A 19,826-nucleotide genomic window follows, 5' to 3' on the forward strand; every position below is an offset into this window, starting at 1 on the left:
CAGTTTTTGGACAACTTCATGATTGTTTATCTAAGATGAAGTGTTTTGACCCTTTCCCAGTATGGATTCCATAAGACACATAACACTGAAGGATTGATAGCAGCTATGATTGATGAGATATATCAGGGCTTACGATCAGCATATTAGCTATCTCTTGGTGACATCTCTGCAGCAATATCAGGGGTTACGATCAGCATATTAGCTATCTCTTGGTGACAACTCTGCAGCATTTGATACTTTTGACCATTAGAGATTTTGTTGAAGTGATTGACTGACTGTGGTATTCCAGGATTCGTACCAGACTGGTTGAAGCCCAATTTTACTAATAGAAAACAACAGGTTTGAGTAGGTAGCCTTCTTTCATCACTGCGATCAATGGTTACCGGAGTACCACAGGGATTGGCCTTGTCAGGAATATTGTTAAATTTGTATTTGTCTCCTATATGTCAGGTTTTAAAAATATTTGGCTTATCCTACCACATTTATATGGATGATATCCAATTATTTTCCCCACTTACAATGCCTGTTCCGGATGCAGTTACCCAGCTGCAGAATATCTTTGATGGGGGTTTCACGATGGATGTCAGAAAATTCATTGAATCTGATATATCTCTAAAACTGAATTGTTATTGGTTACATTGGATTCCATTGGCTTCCTGTAAAAATTTTGCTCTCAAGTACCTTGGAAATGGTCTCCCATAAAATGAAAAATCAAGGGGTTGTATTAGTCATTAGCAGTTCTTACTTTAAGTTGTGAATGCTGAGTAAATTATATCTGTTGATCTCTCAAGTGGATTTCCAAAATGTTTTGCAAAGTTGTTATTACGTGGCTTTGACTACTGTAATGTAGGAAATTTAGGATTGCTGTCTAAGTATATTCAATCTTTGTAAATGGCACAAAATTCTACAGTGCACCTTTTATATCGCTTGTCTAAATATGATCATGCTTTCCCATTTCTTAAGAAATTGTGCTGGTTATAAATAGCTTATTGCATTCAATTTAAATTACTGCTTTTAGTGCATCAAAGTCTGTACCAGGACTCATTCTACTATTTGTCTGAGAACTTGCACTGGTATGTGCCCCAGCAAACTCTTCACTCAGAGAATGCGTGTACATTGATGGTACCTTCTTTTTGGCAGACCCAATTGGAGCATATAAGGAAGAGAATTTATTCCATTGCTGGACCAACTGAATGAAATAAGCTACCACTGACACTCAAAGGCAGAAAAACGTGTCTGTTTACAAACATTTATTGCGACAGCACTTATTTCACAGGCAGACACGGGACCTTGATGAATCAGATGAACTTGGGCTGACAGACTGTTGTCTATAGTTTTGATGTGTTATGTGGCTGGTTTTCTTATTATCGAAGTCCATGTTGTACTCTGACTTGGATAAAGGCTGATTATAAATTGAAATAAAATCTAAATCTACTAGAAACCTGGAATTACAATGTATCAAACCTCATAGAAATGATTGCTCCTCTTACCACTGAAAAAAAATAGTAAGATTTAAAAATTCACCATGGTATTCCTCTCAATTATATCTCCATAAGAAAGAATTAAGAGGCAAGAGAGAATTTGGCGAAAATCCAAACTGAATATCGATAAAGCTGTATGGAAAAAACAGATTAATCTTTATATACTGGAACATAATAATGTAAGGAAATTTTACTACTCTGCAAAGATTGGCACACAGCATCCCAATCAAAATATTCTGTTCCAAATATGGAAAGAATTAATACTAAAACCAGAAGCAAGGCTTTCCACTGATTGTCCTAATGATGCCACTTTAGCAAATGTTTTCCATGATAAGGTGGTGGCACTACACAATCCTCTTCACCAGGAACAATTCAAAGCAAACTCAAACCTTGGCTTTTTTTTCTTTAAGAAAATAACCTGATTGCTCCTGTAGATAGGCTCTAGACTTCATTTGACATTGTCTCTGAGACTGAAACGGAATCACAGATCTCTAAACTATCAAACTCTTCATGTCCGCTTGATTGCTGTCCTTCAGCATTACAAAACAACCCCCTTTAGAAGTTGTCAAGTGGATAACATCATTAATGAATTTCTTGCTACAGATAGTTTGGGGTTTTTTTCAGTGTCCATGGGAAAAATTGTCCTTATACCAATACCAAAATCACCTTCTTTGGATCTCTCCCAGTCTTTTAACTATAGGCTGATCACTAAAATCCCTTTCTTTACAAAATTGTCTGAATCACTAGTAGTCAAACAATTGGTGGAATATCTTGAAATACACTTGATATTAAAACCGTTTCAATATGATATTAGGAGCTTGCACAGCACCAAAACTATTTTACTTGAGCTAGTTACTAGAGCAGGAGATAATCAGTAAGGGTGGCCAAGTGCTTCTTCTACAATTTGATGTATTGGCAGCATTTGATATGGTACATCATACCATTTTGTTAAAAATATTGGGTGATCTGGGAATTGGAGGAACAGTTTTCAATTGGTTTGAAAAATACTGAAAATGTGATCAAATTCAGTAAGAACTGGAGGTACATTCTCATATTGTTGGTCCTCACATTGTGAATTCCCTCAGAGTACCATCTTGTCTCCCGTACTGTTTGATATCTTTATGAGTTCTTTGCATTCAGTAAAGTTAGACAAGGGTGAATTCCTTTATTCCTACAAAGATGACATTTTTATTTTAGAGGTATTATCTTTCGATATTGCAAAGTCTAAACAGAATATATTAAATTGCATTGAAAAGATCAAAACTTGGGCCAGTTATAGCCTGCTCAAACTGAATCCTGCTAAATTAAAACTTTTATGATTAGGCAAACAGCATCCAACTTTTCTTTAACAATTGGTTTAAATAAGAATGATTCATTAAACATTGACACATCTTCTAAGGTATTAGGTGTCATACTAGACTCCTCTTTAACCTCTGAATCACAAATAGATAATCTTGTAAAAAAATATTTTTTTAAGATGAAACAATTAAAATCTGTTCAACCGTTCTTCCAAGAAATACATTTCCCCTTGCTGGTACAAACTACCATATTAGCACAACTCAACTATTACAATTCATTGTATGACAGAGTCACTGATCTATTAATTTAAAAAATTACAAAATATAGCTGCAAGGCTAACTTTCAAAAAGAAAAAAGCTTGACCACGCATCACCTCTTTTGACTGCACTTCACTGGCTTCCCCTTCAGGTTCAAATTTTTAAATGGTTTGTTTTATTTTTAAAATGTTCAGTGGTCTGGTTCCTGAAGATTTTATACTACTGGTGTCCTTTTCCTATGGAGAGAAAACTGCCAGGCTAAAAGATCACTACTCTTTATTGCTCCCTTCCTTTAAATCTGTTTGTTCCAAAAGAATACTGGAAAAGTCCTTCTCCTACAGAGCCAACCCATTTATAGAATGGTCTTCTTATCACACTAAAGAAAATTTTGTCATACTTGATATTCCACAAACATTTGAAAATGCTTTTGTTCAAAAATGTTTTAAATGACATTATGATTCTGAATGCTATTTTAAAAACACTCTTTCTGTAAACCACTTTGGGCCTATCCTGATGGGCTAAGACAGTATAGAAGTACTAATATTAGATTAGATTAGATTTGATGAACCAGTTCTGAAACTGAAATAGTACTCAGATGTGAAAGAATGGATCCTTTAACTATTAAAAAAATAATTTGAATAGTGTAATATCAGGACAAGACGTGGGGTTTTTTTTCATTATATGGACCCTATAATACCTTTGGTTCTCGATGCCTGATAGGCTTCCCCATCAGTTTTTCATCATCCAATTCACACTGTTCAAGAAGATCCAAAATGTCTTCCTCCTGCAAAAATTAATTGATTTACATATTTCTTTCCAGAGGTAATGGATTGTCATGCACTAATATTTAGACTGCTAATTTTCAGAATAAATTGCTGAAATAGAAAACACAGGAATCTATATGATGCACTGTGATCATATGATCTTTCTGGCCAGTCTATCTGCTGCGTACAAGCATACTTTCCATTTTAAAAACTGCCCAAGGAAAAAGCAACAGCAGAGATTTGAACCTCCCTTTTCTGCATAGTTTGTTTCCCTCCCAACAATCAAGTGCCCAAGACAGGCTACAATAAAATATAAAATAACACTTATCTAACTTATATTAAATCAACATGCAAACAGAAACTCAAGGCAAACAAAATAATAACAAACAACATAAACCAACACATAATCACATTTACAATTACAATTTCAGTACCCTGACCAAAAAATTGCAATTCATAAATGTTCCCTTAATATAAAAAAAGTAAAGTTGCTTACCTGTAATAGGTGTTCTTCAAGGACAGCAGGATAGCATTCCTGTCATCTGACAGAACCCAGACAGACAGAACATAAACAAAATTCCACAAGCTTTCTATTGTGGTGAACTGCAGATGTGCAGGACTTCTATGTCTATATCAACGTGTGGGGCCACCTCACTGCCATATAAAGCTATAACTACAAGAAGCCATCTCCTAGGGGAGATACATATGTTATGTGAACATTTATATCCTGCTACCTTCAGAGAACACCTGTTGCATGTAAGCAACTTTGCTCTCTCTATGGACAAACAGGATATTCAATCATCTGAAACAGAAATACCTAGCTGCAAATTGCTTTTAACCTGAAAGGGGAAAAGAGAACAGAATACCAACAGGCAACAAGCATGTTTTTGTTGGCATCAAGGATTTATTGCATATTTTTCATTCTTTTTTTTTTAATTAATGAAAGCAATCTAGAAATAATAAATTGGGCCCTAGTGAGTATGAAGTTGGATTCTAAACCTTAAACAGACTCCACAGGACAGACTGGTCAAGCCTAAAGTCACATCAGGAATCACTCTTTGTACAGTAACGAGATGTTAATGTGTAGACAGAAGTCCATACTGCAGACTTGCAAACATCTTCCATGGAAACTGAGCACATGTAGGCCACTAATGCTCCAAGGTTTTGATATGAGCTTTGACATACCTTTACAAGCTCAAGCCTGCTTGAGCAAAAGTGAAAAAGATGCAGTCTGCTAGTCAACTAGAAAGTGTAGGGGTAATTCTATAATAGTGCACTTATATATAAGTATATATTCGATAAAGAAAAGTAGGCAGCTACTTTCCTCTATTGAATATTTGCGTAACCAGGTACATACGTGTGTATGTGCTTCGGCATAAGCACTTAGGCCAGGTTAAGTATTTGTGCCTACGTGCTGGTGCTATGCACGTAAGTTGTAGTATTCTATAAGGTATGTGCATAAATGTATGTATGCCCACCTGTAAAATACATGCTACTGCAGACATTCACATATTTACAGAATAGTGCATTCAGGTCTTAGCAATTGTGGGGCCCTGTGCAGACCAGTTCAGTGCCCCCCCCCCCCCCCCCCCACCACCATAAGCCATAATTTATCAGTTTAAAAGGAGGTTTAGAGCTCTCAGAATCCCAACTCACCACATCCCTTGATATGCATCCACCACATTTCAGTGCAGATAGCGGCAGCAATTTTCATATGCCATCAGCTACCGAACCCAGAGCCTCCTCACTGCTGCATCCCACCCTTGTGGAAGCAGGAAGTGACATCAAAAGGGGGCAGGATGAGCAGCGAGGAGGCTCTGGGCTCGGCAGCAGAAAGGATATGAAAATCGCTGCCACTGCCTGATGTTCTCTACTGAAATGTGGAAGCACATTAAGGTACGGAGCATGGAGGTGTTCCGAGACAGGAGGACAGACGTGCCAGAGATGCGGGGCCCCTCAGAGCGCGAGGCCCTGTGCGACCGCCCCTGCCTGACTGGCCCTGAGTGCATAGATGCATGTCTGGCATATACATATATATATATATGTGTGCACATATACATTTACATGCTAGCATTCTGAGCATTTACGCATGTAACTGGGATGTAAATGTTACCATTTACCTTATAGAACTACCTCCCAAGTGCTTGGCTACAGCAGCCCCAGGTTTGTTGAGGTTAAAAGAAACAAAATGCTTGGTGGACTTTCAAAGGACTTTAGTCTCCTCCAAGCAGAAGGCTAAGGCTCTTTTCCAATACTATCCCCTGAATTCTATATATGGTGCTATGACTTATGCATGCCCAACTTTGCATATGCAACTTAACTGAATAACAAGCCAATTGGGTCCTAACAATCATCAGTGCTAATTAGCATTAACTAAAATTTATGCATGTACTTTTACGTGCCCAGATCCGTGCATAAATTTTATATACAAAAGGGGGTGGGTGGGGGGGCACGGCCATGGGAGGGTCATGGGCAGATCAGGGATGTTCCTTTAATTTACATGCGCTGTTACTGAATAAAGGGGATCTGCGCCTAATTTAGGCATGGGGATTTACACCAAGGTTTTGTTGGTGTAAATGATCACGTCTAAATATGGTTGTGGTTCCCGGCGCTAAGTGCTATTCTGTAAATGGTGCCTAATTTTAAGTGCATAGTGCTAAGCGCTATTTTTTTTGCACCATTTTTACGCGCCTTTTATACAATTTAGTCCTATATATGTAAGGTACTTTCACCTTTATGGACACATAGCCTATGAAAAAAATGTTGACAGGACAACTAACCAATTAAAGTGTAAAACTGACATAACATTAGACAGGAACTAGAATACAAAAGAATCTGAGACACATTAGTAAGCTGGGAATTTTGCTGTTTTCTGTTGCCGATGGGAACAGCTGCAATAGATTTACACATAATTTGCTTGCTAGCCTGCTTGATTGCTGCTGGGACTTTCTGTTATTATGCTTGTCTGCTGCCAGGATTTTTATTAATCCTCCTGCTTGCTTGCTGCATGTTTGCTTTGAATGTACAGGAATAGCGGTTGACGGAGCTAACCCCCCTGATGAAACTATGTGAAACATGTTCCACGTCAGAACCTGGGCAGTGGCACTGTCGATTTGAAATCCATCATATGTACATACTTTACACCCACATCTCGGACTGAAAGGCTGCTGCAGTTTGAGTTCTGGGTTGTAGTCACAATTTAGGGCCCAATAGACGCACCGCACACATTACACTCTATATCCTAGGCACTGTCACTTTAGAAATCGCTGCAGTGTCTTCATTGCTGATATGTACCCCAACAAAATAACCTTAATTATCCGTTGCCTCATCATATTCATACAAGTACAAACAATCCAAGACACACCTAATAATAACCTCATACCGCACAAACCACAAACCTCACACACACTAATCATGCCCTCAAGAAACAACAACAAAGTCCACTACAACCCTAACACCCACAGACACCAACAAGGAATGATAAAAAGAGAAAGCACCGCATCCACATATCAAGAACTGATAAAAATAAATACAAACCTGAACTCAAGGGAGCAATACCAATTAGTAAACGTGGGCTACTCTAATGCTAGATCAGTAATCGAAAAAACCACAACGATAACTGACTGGATAACAGCAGATAACCTTGACTTCCTTCTCATTAATGAAACCTGGACTCGTAACGCCAAAGACCCAATAATCCTAGAGCTTTGCCCACCAGGGTACAAATGTATCCATTGGGCAAGAGAAAGAAAAAGAGGTGGAGGAATAGCCATAATTTATAAAGCCCAATTCACAGTCACAACAACAGCGGAATCAATCCTTCCCCAACTCGAAATAGCCTCAGTCAGGATCAACCACCCCAACCTGCACGACCAACTAAATATAATCCTATTTTATAGACCTCCGGCCAAATGGCAAATTGCCTAGGCACACTTCATGGACTTCATATCAAACACCTGCTTGTCTTACCAAAATATTCTTATAGTGGGAGACATCAACCTTCATTTGGAAAATATAAACACAAACAACGTACACGAATGCAAGGAATTCCTTCAACTTTGGGATTTCCACTGGCCTAATATGCAACCCACCCACAAGAAAGGACATACATTAGACATCATAACCCACAAATTTTCACCAGAAGAGACCATCAGAATAAAAGACACAAAATGGATAGCCATACCATGGTCAGACCACTACAAGGCAAACACATCGCTCCTCTGGAAAACAAAAGCAATACAACAAAAACAAGAAAAAAGAACATACACTACAAGAGGCAAGATAGATCCGCTGAAATTCTGGCAACAAATATACACCGACGAATGGACATCTACAGACTCACCCCAATTTTTACAGGAGTGGGATGAAAGATGCAGAACAGTGCTAGACAAAATAGCACCACTCCAAACTAGGACCTCACATAGGAAAAGTTCAATCCCTTGGTTCAACGAAGAGTTGAAAGAACTAAAAACACAGGTTAGAAGACGAGAAAGAGCTTGGAGAAAAAAACAAGACGAATACACGCTCAATGAATGGAAACAGACGCAAAGGAAATACAAATACAAAATCAGACAAGCCAAAAGAATGCACTACAGAACTATAATAGGACCAAATTACAAGGACACGCACAAACTCTTCTCACTTGTAAACAATCTCCTAGACACTACACTGGTCACCTCAAATAGCACAGAAACCCCATCGGCTACTAACCTAGCAAAATATTTCAAAGAGAAAATCATAAAGCTCCGACACATGATTCCAATCACTACCACTGAATATACAAGCATCCTTGAATGCCTAGACCCGAAACCTGGGGAATATCCAGCGGACAGATCATGGACCAACTTTGACTTGATTACAATGGATGAACTCACACACTGGCTTGGAAAATATGCCAAATCTCAATGCAAACTTGACATCTGCCAAATTAGCTTACTAAAAGCTGCCCCCAAACAATTCAAAATAGACCTCACGAACCAACTGAATTACAGACTCCTAAATGGTCTCTTCCCTAAGGACAAAGGAAATATCCTTCTCACACCATTGCCAAAAGATGCCAAGAAAAGCACAATGGACCTAACAAACTACCGACCAGTCGCCTCCATCCCGCTCATAACAAAACTGATGGAGGGCATAGTGATGAAACAACTCACGGAATACCTAACAAAACACTCAATTCTACACGAGACTCAATCAGGATTCAGATCAAACCACAGCACTGAAACTGTACTTGTGTCTGCAATGAATTCATTCAAAAAAACAATTGCAACCGGCAAAAATATACTCGTACTACAATTCGACATGTCTAGTGCTTTCGACATGGTAGACCATGAAATATTACTACACTTATTAGAATACTTTGGAATCAGAGGCCCAGTTCTCAACTGGATCAAAGGCTTCCTCACCACCAGGTCCTACCAAGTAGCAACGAACAATGACAGATCACCAACCTGGACACCAGAGTGTGGAGTTCCTCAGGGATCCCCCTTCTCTCCAACTATTTTCAACCTGATGATGACACCACTGGCCAAATTACTAGCAAATCAGAACCTAAACCCCTATATATATGCGGACGACGTGACGATCTATATCCCGTTTAAAAATAACCTAAACGAAATAACCAACGAGATCAATCAGAGCCTCCACATCATGCACTCTTGGGCGGACTCATTCAAGTTAAAACTGAACGCAGAAAAAACTCAATGTCTGGTTCTCACATCCCAATACAACACAAGCAACTATCCTACCATAACCACACCTTACTGCACACTTCCCATCTCAGAAAATCTGAAAATTCTGGGAGTCACTATTGATCGAAACCTCACACTCGATACCCATGTGAAGAATACAACGAAAAAAATGTTCTACTCAATGTGGAAACTCAAAAGAATAAAACCTTTTTTCCCTAGATACGTCTTCCGCACCCTGGTACAATCACTAGTGATAAGTCACCTGGACTATTGCAATGCTCTGTATGTAGGATGTAAAGAACAGACCATTAAAAAACTCCAAACAGCCCAGAACACCGCAGCCCATCTTATTTTTGGAAAACCCAAATACGAAAGTGCAAAACACCTAAGAGAGAAACTACACTGGCTCCCGCTCAAGGAACGAATTGAGTTCAAGATCTGCACAACCGTATACAAAATCATTCATGCAGAGGCCCCAATCTACATGCTGAACCTAATAGACTTACCACCCAGAAATGCCAGAAGATCAGCCCGTAAGTTCCTCAACTTGAACTTCCCCAGCTGTAAAGGAACCAAATACAAACAGGCATACGCTACTACCTTTGCGTACAAAAGCACACAGCTATGGAAGGCACTACCCAAGACCCTGAAAACCACGGACAACTTAACCAACTTTCGCAAAACTTTGAAGACATTTCTCTTCAACAAAGCCTACAAAAATAATCCTTGATGAATCATATTACTCCGTACATCACCCAAACGCTCTAAAACACTTCGACACGACCTTACCCATTACCTTCTAATTAATTCCTCTTTTACTTCCAATTTATTACCGACTGTATCTAACACTATGTAACGATCATACCAAATTAACACCCTGTAAGCCACATTGAGCCTGCAAAAAGGTGGGATAATGTGGGGTACAAATGCAATAAATAAAGAAGATTCAGTGAACCTAACAATTAAGGTTTGGGAAAAATCCCAACCAGATCCATTCACTGATGGACAGGAGCAAGAACCAAATCTATTTCAGCTAATATGGAGCTATGAGTATCACAGTTACTTGGTCCTTTTTGAGTTTTAGAAAAGCTTTTCCCACTAGTTGGAGGAAAAGAGACCCTTCTCCCCAATCTAGGGAAAACACATCTAAGGCTAGTTTGCTGAGTGTTTCAGCCCTCAAACAGAACTATGTAACCTTCCTGTTCAAAGGAAACCAATCTATTGTGGTTGTCCCCCACTTGTGGAATATATTACTTGCTACCACTCTGTTCAGGAACTCCTTGTGTGGTTATATGACTCGGTTGGGAGCAAGTGAGGGGAGTATGAGTGGTAGCAGGGTGAGAGTGTTAGTGTATGTGTGAGTGGGCTTAGGGTGGATGGTGTAGTGGTGGCAGGGGTGCTGTTTGGGCCTTGTTTTGAGGCATGGGTAGGGGTTGGGGGTGGTGGGTGACGGGATGGGGGTTTGGGAGGGGTTTGGGGAAGGGATTCTTTCTCATGCAGATGAGATGGTCTTTATGGGGGCAGTGAGGTATGCAGTATTCTATCATTTCACTTATGAGTATTAAACTTGTTACCTATAATTTTAAGGGATTAAATTCACCACGGAAGCGTCAGCTGTTTTGTGCAAGAGACTCACCTTCTGAAATCCTATAAGAGATTGCTCATCACTAAAGATTAGGAAGTGTTTGTAATATCCGGGTGGGTGCCCACCTATGTAATAGTGATCACCACACGATATAGTTTGATATAAGGGTGAAGGCGGAGTGTGGATGCACAAAACTAAAAGTACTGGATTTCAGACGTACTGATTTTGATAAAATGGGGGAATACCTGAAAAGGGAGATGTTGGAGTGGGAAGGCATAGAAGAAGTAGAACATCAGTGGTCAAACATAGTAACACAGAGGGGCATAATCAAATGGCGCCGGTGAAATCGATCGCCGGCGATCTATTTTGGCGGCGCCGCAACAGCTGGCCAGAACCGTATTATCGAAAAAGATGGCCGGCCAACTTTTGTTTCGATAATACGGTTGGGGCCGGCCAAATGCCACAGATCGCCGGGTTTGAGATGGCCGACTTTGTTTTTCAGCGATAATGGAAACCGGAACCGGCCATCTCAAACCCGGCCAAATCCAAGGCATTTGGCCGTGGGAGGGGCCAGCATTCGTAGTGCACTAGTACTTCTGGATGTTTAGATCTTGCTGATCAGTTATGTTATGACTTACTTGTTCAGGAGTGCTGTATTTTGTGATACTGTTTTGAGAAATGTTCAAGAAAGACTTCATACAAATGAAAAAAGTCCCTGCCGTGCATTTTCCCTTGATGGCCGTCCCTGACGTGCACTTCCCTTAATAGCCGTCTTTCTCTTGATGGCCGTCTTTCTCTCCGAAAGTGCACTTCTCTTAATGGCCGTCTTTCTCCCTGAACAGGGAAATTAAAAGTTTTTGCACACTGCTTTTTTTGTAGTAACAGTGGGATTTGAACCAGCCACCTCGGCATTACAAGACCAGTGATGTAACCACTTGCCCACAGCTCCACTTACTTGGGTGTCCCTCCCTTTTGATTATACCCCTCCAGGTCTCTCTCAGCCACTCACAGACAGCTTAATGCACTGTGATTGGCTGAGAAAGACCTGAAGGGGTATAATCAAAAGGGAGGGACAGCCAAGTAAGTGGAGCTGTGGCAAAGTGGTTACATCATGGCTCTTGTAATGCAGAGGTGGCTGGTTCAAATCCCACTGTTACTACTAAAAAAACTGTGAGCAAAAACTGTTTTGATTTTCCTGTTTGGGGAGAAAGCCGGCCATTAAGAGAAGCGCACTTTCGGAGAGAAAGACGGCTATTAAGGGAAGTGCAGGTCAGGGACGGTCATCAAGGAAAAATGCACGGCAGGGATTTTTAAATTTGTATGAAGTCTTTCTTGAACATTTCTCAAAACAGTATCACAAAATACAGCACTCCAGAACAAGTAAGTCATAACGTAACTGATCAGCAAGATCCTTTTTTTTTTTTTTTTACGAGCTGGCCGACTGGCTTCCCCTCCTAGGAAGGAAGTGTTTTAAAGTTTTTTTTGGGGGGTGGGAGGGGGTTGGTGACCACTGAAGGAGTATGGGGAGGTCATCCCCGATTCCTTCCGGTGGTCATCTGGTCAGTTTGGGCATCTTTTTGAGATTTGGTCATGAAAATAAATAGACCAAGTAAAACCGGCCAAATGCTCGTCATCGCCGGTTTTCTTTTTTCCATTATCAGCTGAAGCCGGCCATCTCGTAAGCACGCCCACACCCCGCCTTTACTACCCTGCCGACACGCCCCCTTGAAGTTTAGCTGCGAGTGTGTCCAAAAACCGGCTTTCAATTATACCGATTTGGCCGGTTTTAGGAGATGGCCGGCCATCTCCCGATTTGTGTCGGAAGATCGCCGGCGATCTCTTTCGAAAATAAGCCTGATGGTAACATAGTAGATGACGGCAGAAAACGACCTGCACGGTCCATGCAGTCTGCCCAACAAGACAAACATATGTGTATACCTTACCTTGATTTGTACCTGCCTTATTCAGGGCACAGACTGTACAAGTCTCCCAACCACCAGTCGCGCCTCCCATCACCGGCTCTGGCACAGACCGTATAAGTCTGCCCTCCACTATCCTCACCTCCCAACCACCAACCCCTCTTCCCCCCACCTGCTCCGCCACCCAATTTCGGCTAAGCTTCTGAGGATCCATTCCTTTTGCACAGGATTCCTTTATGCATATCCCACGCATATTTGAATTCCGTTACCGTTTTCATCTCCACCACCTCCCGCGGGAGGGCATTCCAAGCATCCACCACCCTCTCTGTGAAAAAATACTTCCTGACATCTTTCCTGAGGCTGCCCCCCTTCAACCTCATTTCATGTCCTCTCGTTCTACCGCCTTCCCATCTCCGGAAAAGATTTGTTTGCGGATTAATACCTTTCAAATATTTGAACGTCTGTATCATATCACCCTTCTTCCTCCTTTCCTCCAGGGTATACATGTTCAGGTCAGCAAGTCTCTCTTCATACGTCTTGGAACGCAAATCCCATACCATTCTCATAGCTTTTCTTTGCACCACTTCCATTTTTTTAACATCCTTCGCAAGGTACGGCCTCCAAAACTGAACACAATACTCCAGGTGGGGCCTCACCAACGACTTGTACAGGGGCATCAACACTTCCTTTCTTCTGCTGATCACACCTCTCTCTATACAGCCTAGCAACCTTCTTGCTACGGCCACCACCTTGTCACACTGTTTCGTCGCCTTCAGATCCTCGGATACTATCACCCCAAGATCCCTCTCCCCCTCAGTACCTATCAGACTCTCCCCGCCTAACACATAAGTCTCTCTTGGGTTTCTACTCCCTAAGTGCATCACTTTGCATTTCTTCGCATTGAATTTTAATTGCCAAACCTTAGACCATTCTTCTAGCTTCCTCAGATCCTTTTTCATGCTTTCCACTCCCTCCCGGGTGTCCACTCTGTTGCAAATCTTAGTATGATCCGCAAATAGGCAAACTTTACCTTCTAACCCTACGGCAATGTCACTCACAAATATATTGAACAGAATCGGCCCCAGCACCGATCCCTAATCACTCCACTACTCACCTTTCCCTCCTCCGAGCGAACTCCATTTACCACCACCCTCTGTCGTCTGTCCGTCAACCAGTTCCTAATCCAGTTCACCACTTCGGGACCTAACTTCAGCCCATCGAGTTTATTTAAGAGCCTCCTGTGGGGAACCGTGTCAAAAGCTTTGCTAAAATCTAAGTAGATTACGTCTATAGCATGTCGATGATTCAATTCTCCAGTTACCCAATCAAAGAATTCAATGAGATTCATTTGGCACGATTTCCCTCTGGTAAAACCATGTTGTCTCGGATCTTGCAACTTATTGGCTTCCAGGAAATTCACTATCCTTTCCTTCAGCATCGCTTCCATTACTTTTCCAATAACCGAAGTGAGGCTTACTGGCCTGTAGTTTCCAGCTTCTTCCCCTATCACCACTTTTGTGAAGAGGGACCACATCCGCCGTTCTCCAATCCCTCAGAACCTCTCCCGTCTCCAAGGATTTATTAAACAAATCTTTAAGAGGACCCGCCAGAACCTCTCTGAGCTCCCTCAATATTCTGGGGTGGATCCCGTCCGGTCCCATGGCTTTGTCCACCTTTAGCTTTCCAAGTTGTTGATACACACTCTCTTCCGTGAACAGTGCTCTATCCACTTCATTCTCAGGTGTACTTTTGCCAGTCCCTCGTGGTCCTTCTCCAGGATTTTCTTCAGTGAAAACAGAACAAAAGTATCTATTTAGCAAATTGGCTTTTTCTTCATCATTATCTACATAGCATTTCGCTGTATCTTTTAGTCTCACAATTCCCTTTTTAGTCATTCTCCTTTCACTAATATACCTGAAAAAATTTTTGTCTCCCCTCCTTACATTTCTAGCCATTTGTTCTTCCGCTTGCGCCTTCGCCAGACGTACCTCTCTCTTGGCTTCTTTCAGTTTCATCCGGTATTCCTCCCCGGGTTCCTCTTCTTGAGATTTTCTATATTTCTGGAACGCTAACTCTTTAGCCTTTATTTTCTCAGCCACTTGCTTGGAGAACCATATCGGTTTAAGATGCTATAAATATGGTGATTGATCTTTACATGAGGAAAGTAAACAAAAACAGGAAGTCTATATGGTTCTCCAACCAAGTAGCTGAAAAAATAAGAGCAAAAGAGACTTTGTTCAAGAAATACAAAAGAACGCTGTTGACCATCAGTCCCGTAACAAGGGAATAATGGACTATTGGTTTTAACTTCACTACGGAGGGGGATCCCCACAGGACTGTAAAAAAATCTGGACTCCGGAATAAAGCTAAGTAGTAACATCAATTTTTTGGAGCACACTAGTGATAGATGCCATAAGTAGCGGAAGAGTAGGGCAGGAAGGAGGTGTGCGATGATGTTTAACAAGGAGCAAGCAGATAATTCTGTAAGTCCTGTGGACGATACTTCTTCCTCTGAGCACAGCATATTAAAATACAAAAAAGAGCAATCACACACTGAGCACTGATAGCGCACTTGTATGTTTGATCATTTAAGGTTAGTTAAAATTTAATGCCAAGAAGTGCAGAGTGATGCATTTGGGGTGTAGAAACCCAAAAGAGAGATACCAAATAGGAGGGGAGAGATTAGTAAGCTCGACTCAGGAGAGAGACCTTGGGGTGTTGGTGTCGGAGGATATGAAGGTGAAGAAACAATGTGACAAAGCAACGGCCATGGCCAGAAGGATGCTAGGCTACATAGAGAAGGGTATAACTAGCAAAAGAAAGGAGGTGTTGATGCCCCTCTACAAGTCGTTGGTGAGGCTCACTTGGAGTATTGTGTTCAGTTTTGGAGGCTGTATCTTGCTAAAGATATAAAAAGACTGGAAGCGGCACAAAGAAAAGCTACAAAAATGGTATGGGATTTGCATTGCAAACCATAAGAGAGACTTGCCGACCTGAATATGTATACCTTGGAGGAAAGGAGAAACAGGGGTGACATGATACAGACGTTCAAATATTTGAAAGGTATTAATCCGCAAAACAAACCTTTTCCAGAGACGGGAAGGTGGTAGAACTAGATGACATGAATTGAGGTTGAAGGGGAGCAGACTCAGGAGTAATGTCAGGAAGTATTTTTTCATGGAGAGGGTGGTAGATAGGTGGAATGCCCTCCCGCGGGAGGTGGTGGAGATGAAAACGGTAACAGAATTCAAACATGCGTGGGATAAACACAAAGGAATCCTGTTTAGCAGGATTGGATCTACGGAATCTTAGCACAGATTGGATGGCAACGCCAGTATTAGGAGAATAAAACCAGTGCAGGGTGGACTTCTACGGTCTGTGCCCTGATCGTGACTGAATAGATATGGAGGGGCTGGAGTGTAAATTTTAAGGGGCTTCGACGTGAGCTTCAGAACTTTTAGTACAGGAACAGTGCTGTGCGGAATTTTACGGTCTGTGCCCTGAGAATGGCAGGGACAAATCAAACTCAGGTATACATATAACGTATTACATACCATGCAAAATGAGTTTATCTTGTTCTGCAGACTGGATGGACCATTCAGGTCTTTACCTGCCCTCATTTACTATGTTACTATGTTAGATCTGTATGGCCTCAAATCGCCTTGAAAAGAAAAAAGCTGGGGTGGGGATTTTGTTTACTTCTCAGGCTTCAGTGATTTTGGAAAAGAGTTATAAGGATAGGGGGGCTAAGATTGGGTCATTTGGGTGGGTGGAATTTATGGGGTGCGCATGACCTTGGTGAATGTTTATGCCCCAAATTTGGAGCAGGGAGCCTTCCTCAATCAGCTACTGGATAAGATTCTGCAGGCTCAGGACGGGACTCTGTTAATTGGAGGAGACTTTAATTTAGGGAGGGACCTGGCCTGGGACAGGGCAAGGACTAGGAGTAATGGGAAAAAGATGGACAGGGGACAGGTGTAGTTTTTGGACACTTTGGGCTTGGTGGATATATGGAGAGAACACCACAGGGGAAAATGCCACTATAATTACTTTTCAGAAGTTCATTCTACATATTCCTGTATTGACTATTTGCTGGTGAAGCTGGGGAAAGGTGGAAGGGTGGGGGGAGATAGATATATAAACCATTAGTTGGTCAGACCACGCTCCAGTGTGGCTGATTCTGCAGCCTTGTAATACCAATGGAGGGACAAAGTATTGGCGACTGAATGACAGTTTGCTATGGGATCCAAAAGTGAAGAAGCATATGGAGGAAGTCATTCGCAATTATCTCATGCACAATCCTAATGACTAATTTTCCGCCTCTATCATTTGGGAATGCCTAAAAGCAGTCTTAAGGGGCAACTTTATCAATGTGGCGGCAGCTAAGAAGAAAGTTTACCATTCTCACAAATGTTACGATATAGGAGGATCTGTAACAATGTATCAGACTTTAAACATCAGACAAAGAAGATGAAACATAAATTCAAAGCCCGGGGTTACCCAGATCACATAGTAGGGCTAAATATAATCATCGAGAACAATTACTAAGGATGACCACTAAAGAAAAAGAAAACGATATGGAAGAACAGCAAACCTGCATATTACGTAACATGCAGGGAACCAATAGTATAGTACAGATTTTTTAAAAACATTGGAAAATGATGCAATTACATCCGGTTTTCAAGATCAACACCTCAGGATAGCTTATTCAAGAGGTCAAAACTTAAAAGAATTATTACAAGGGAAGAAGGTAAAGTCTACTGAAGTCATCAATCTAGGACATAAAACCTGTACAAAATGCAAATTTTGCCCCAGGATGTTCACAACAAGAACATTTGTCAACCCTATTGATATGAAAGAATATTCTCTAAGATTTGACACAAATTGTGAATCCACATTTGTAGTATATATCTTAATATGCTCCTGCCCTAAAATATATGTTGGGAAGACGTCACGTTCCCTAAAGAACAGACTCAGTGACCACAAACATAATCTGAAATACTCTCGCGGTGAAGCACCAGTGTTTACAAATAGCATTGAAAAATCACATAAGTTTGAAGACTTTCAATGTGTGGTGATTGACCATATTCCGGAACTAACAAGAGGGGGTGATAGAGAGAGATATTTGATTCAAAAGGAACAAAGGTGGATCCACAGATTAAAATCCTTGACACCCAGTGGATTAAATAGTCGAGTTGAATGGAAAGCCTTTTTCTGAAGCTTAATCATAAGGTGTGCGTTTTTTTATTAGCAAAGTATAGATTGGTCTCTTTAAATCTTAAACTCACTCTGATTGGCTCTCTGACGTAAGGGTAACTTTAAAAAGCTGCCACCATTTTGAGAATTCACGGATCAGAAGGCTAACGGTGATAATAGGTGAGAAAAAAATCTAAGGGGAACTTTTCTCCAAGAACTTTCTAATCTCCCATGATACTATAGACTGTGTACTGTTTTTCAGATTAAAGTGATAAAGACTTTGGGTTCAGCTCCTTACGAAGCACTTAGCAAAACAGGAGCTGCTGTTGGGCGTACCCAGCAATCACAGAATGCACCGCAGCTAAGTACCAATCTTGTTAAATACTTTAACATAAAAATAAAAATAAATCAAATTGAGGTTTTTAGACTTGTGACGATACTCACAAAACGCATATATCTTTAAGAAAGAAACTTCTTTAATGTGCGTTGAGCGAATCGGACCGCTAAACTAAAAATTAGCAACAGGTAACGAGTGTCTGAAGTCTTTTCCTCAGTCTAAGAGAAATATGGAGAGATATGCTTGCTTATAGTGTACTTTAAAAAAACTCAGTTAAGCAACAGATTTGAAACCACATTGGCTAATAACAGGCAGAGCACTTCTTCTAAAGGGAGATCCAAGTAACATTCCTAGAAATTATAGACCAATAACCTATCTACCTAAAGTCTATAAGCTGTTCATTGTACTAGATGCCGACGGACTATACAATTATATATATTCTAATAATATCATGGCAATAGAACAGAAGGGCAACAATAGAGAAGTATATGAACAAAAAAACAACTAATGTTGAAAAAAAGCCATTGTGACCTGTGCTAAGAAAAGCAGGGAACTTAGTACAGTATGGATTGTCTATAAGAAACAAAACAAACCAGTGAGGTAAGTCCAAGGAGGATAAAAAAGATGCTTTATTGAGAAAACGTAAAAACAACCCGACAAGGCCGTGTTTCGGCCCGAAGGCCTGCCTCAGGGGTCCTGATTAATCTACATAAAAACGGATATAAACAGATATAAACATATATGGTATATCTATTAAATTAATAACTAGTGAACAATATGTGGAATGAACGCATGTGACATATACAGGCTTATTTCGAAAGTGATCGCCGGTCATTTCCCGACATAAATCGGGAGATGGCCGGCGATCTCTCAAAAGCGGTGAAATCGGTACAATAGAAAGCAGCTTTTTTGGCAGTATCGTCGCTTTCCCGTCGCCTCGCTGGCAAAAGTTCGAGGGGGCGTGTCGGCGCGTAGCGAAGGCGGGACATGGGTGGGCATGGGCATGGCTACCAGATGGCTGGCTTTCACGGATAATGGAAAAAAAAGCGGCAATCATCAGTATTTCGCCAGGTTTACTTGGTCCTTTTATTTTAACAACCAAGCCTCAACCAAGCCCCAACTGACCAGATGACCACTGGAGGGAATGGGGGATGACCTCCCCGTAGTCCCCCAGTGGTCACCAACTCCCTTCCACAATAAAAAAAAAACCTTTTTTGCCAGCCTGTATGCCAGCCTCAAATGTCATACCCAGCTCCCAGACAGCAGTATGCAAGTCCCTGGAGCAGTTTTTAATGGGT

General features: G+C 41.1%; 1 protein-coding gene across 4 annotated transcripts in view; it reads right to left on the reverse strand.

Moving 5' to 3' along the window:
* TTLL7 (tubulin tyrosine ligase like 7) overlaps positions 1-19,826 on the reverse strand; it is a 324,337-nt gene that overhangs the window by 140,981 nt on the left and 163,530 nt on the right. For 3 of the 4 annotated variants that reach the window (XM_030206296.1, XM_030206298.1, XM_030206299.1), the window contains one exon: positions 3,735-3,821. The exons of the other annotated variant lie outside the window; for it this stretch is intronic. In XM_030206296.1, the coding sequence (XP_030062156.1) occupies positions 3,735-3,821 (87 nt within the window). The remainder of the gene's footprint in view (positions 1-3,734; positions 3,822-19,826) is intronic. 4 annotated transcript variants of the gene reach the window in all.

This window comes from Microcaecilia unicolor, chromosome 6, assembly GCF_901765095.1.
Source record: "Microcaecilia unicolor chromosome 6, aMicUni1.1, whole genome shotgun sequence".
In the NCBI taxonomy this organism is placed as follows: Eukaryota; Metazoa; Chordata; class Amphibia; order Gymnophiona; family Siphonopidae; genus Microcaecilia; species Microcaecilia unicolor.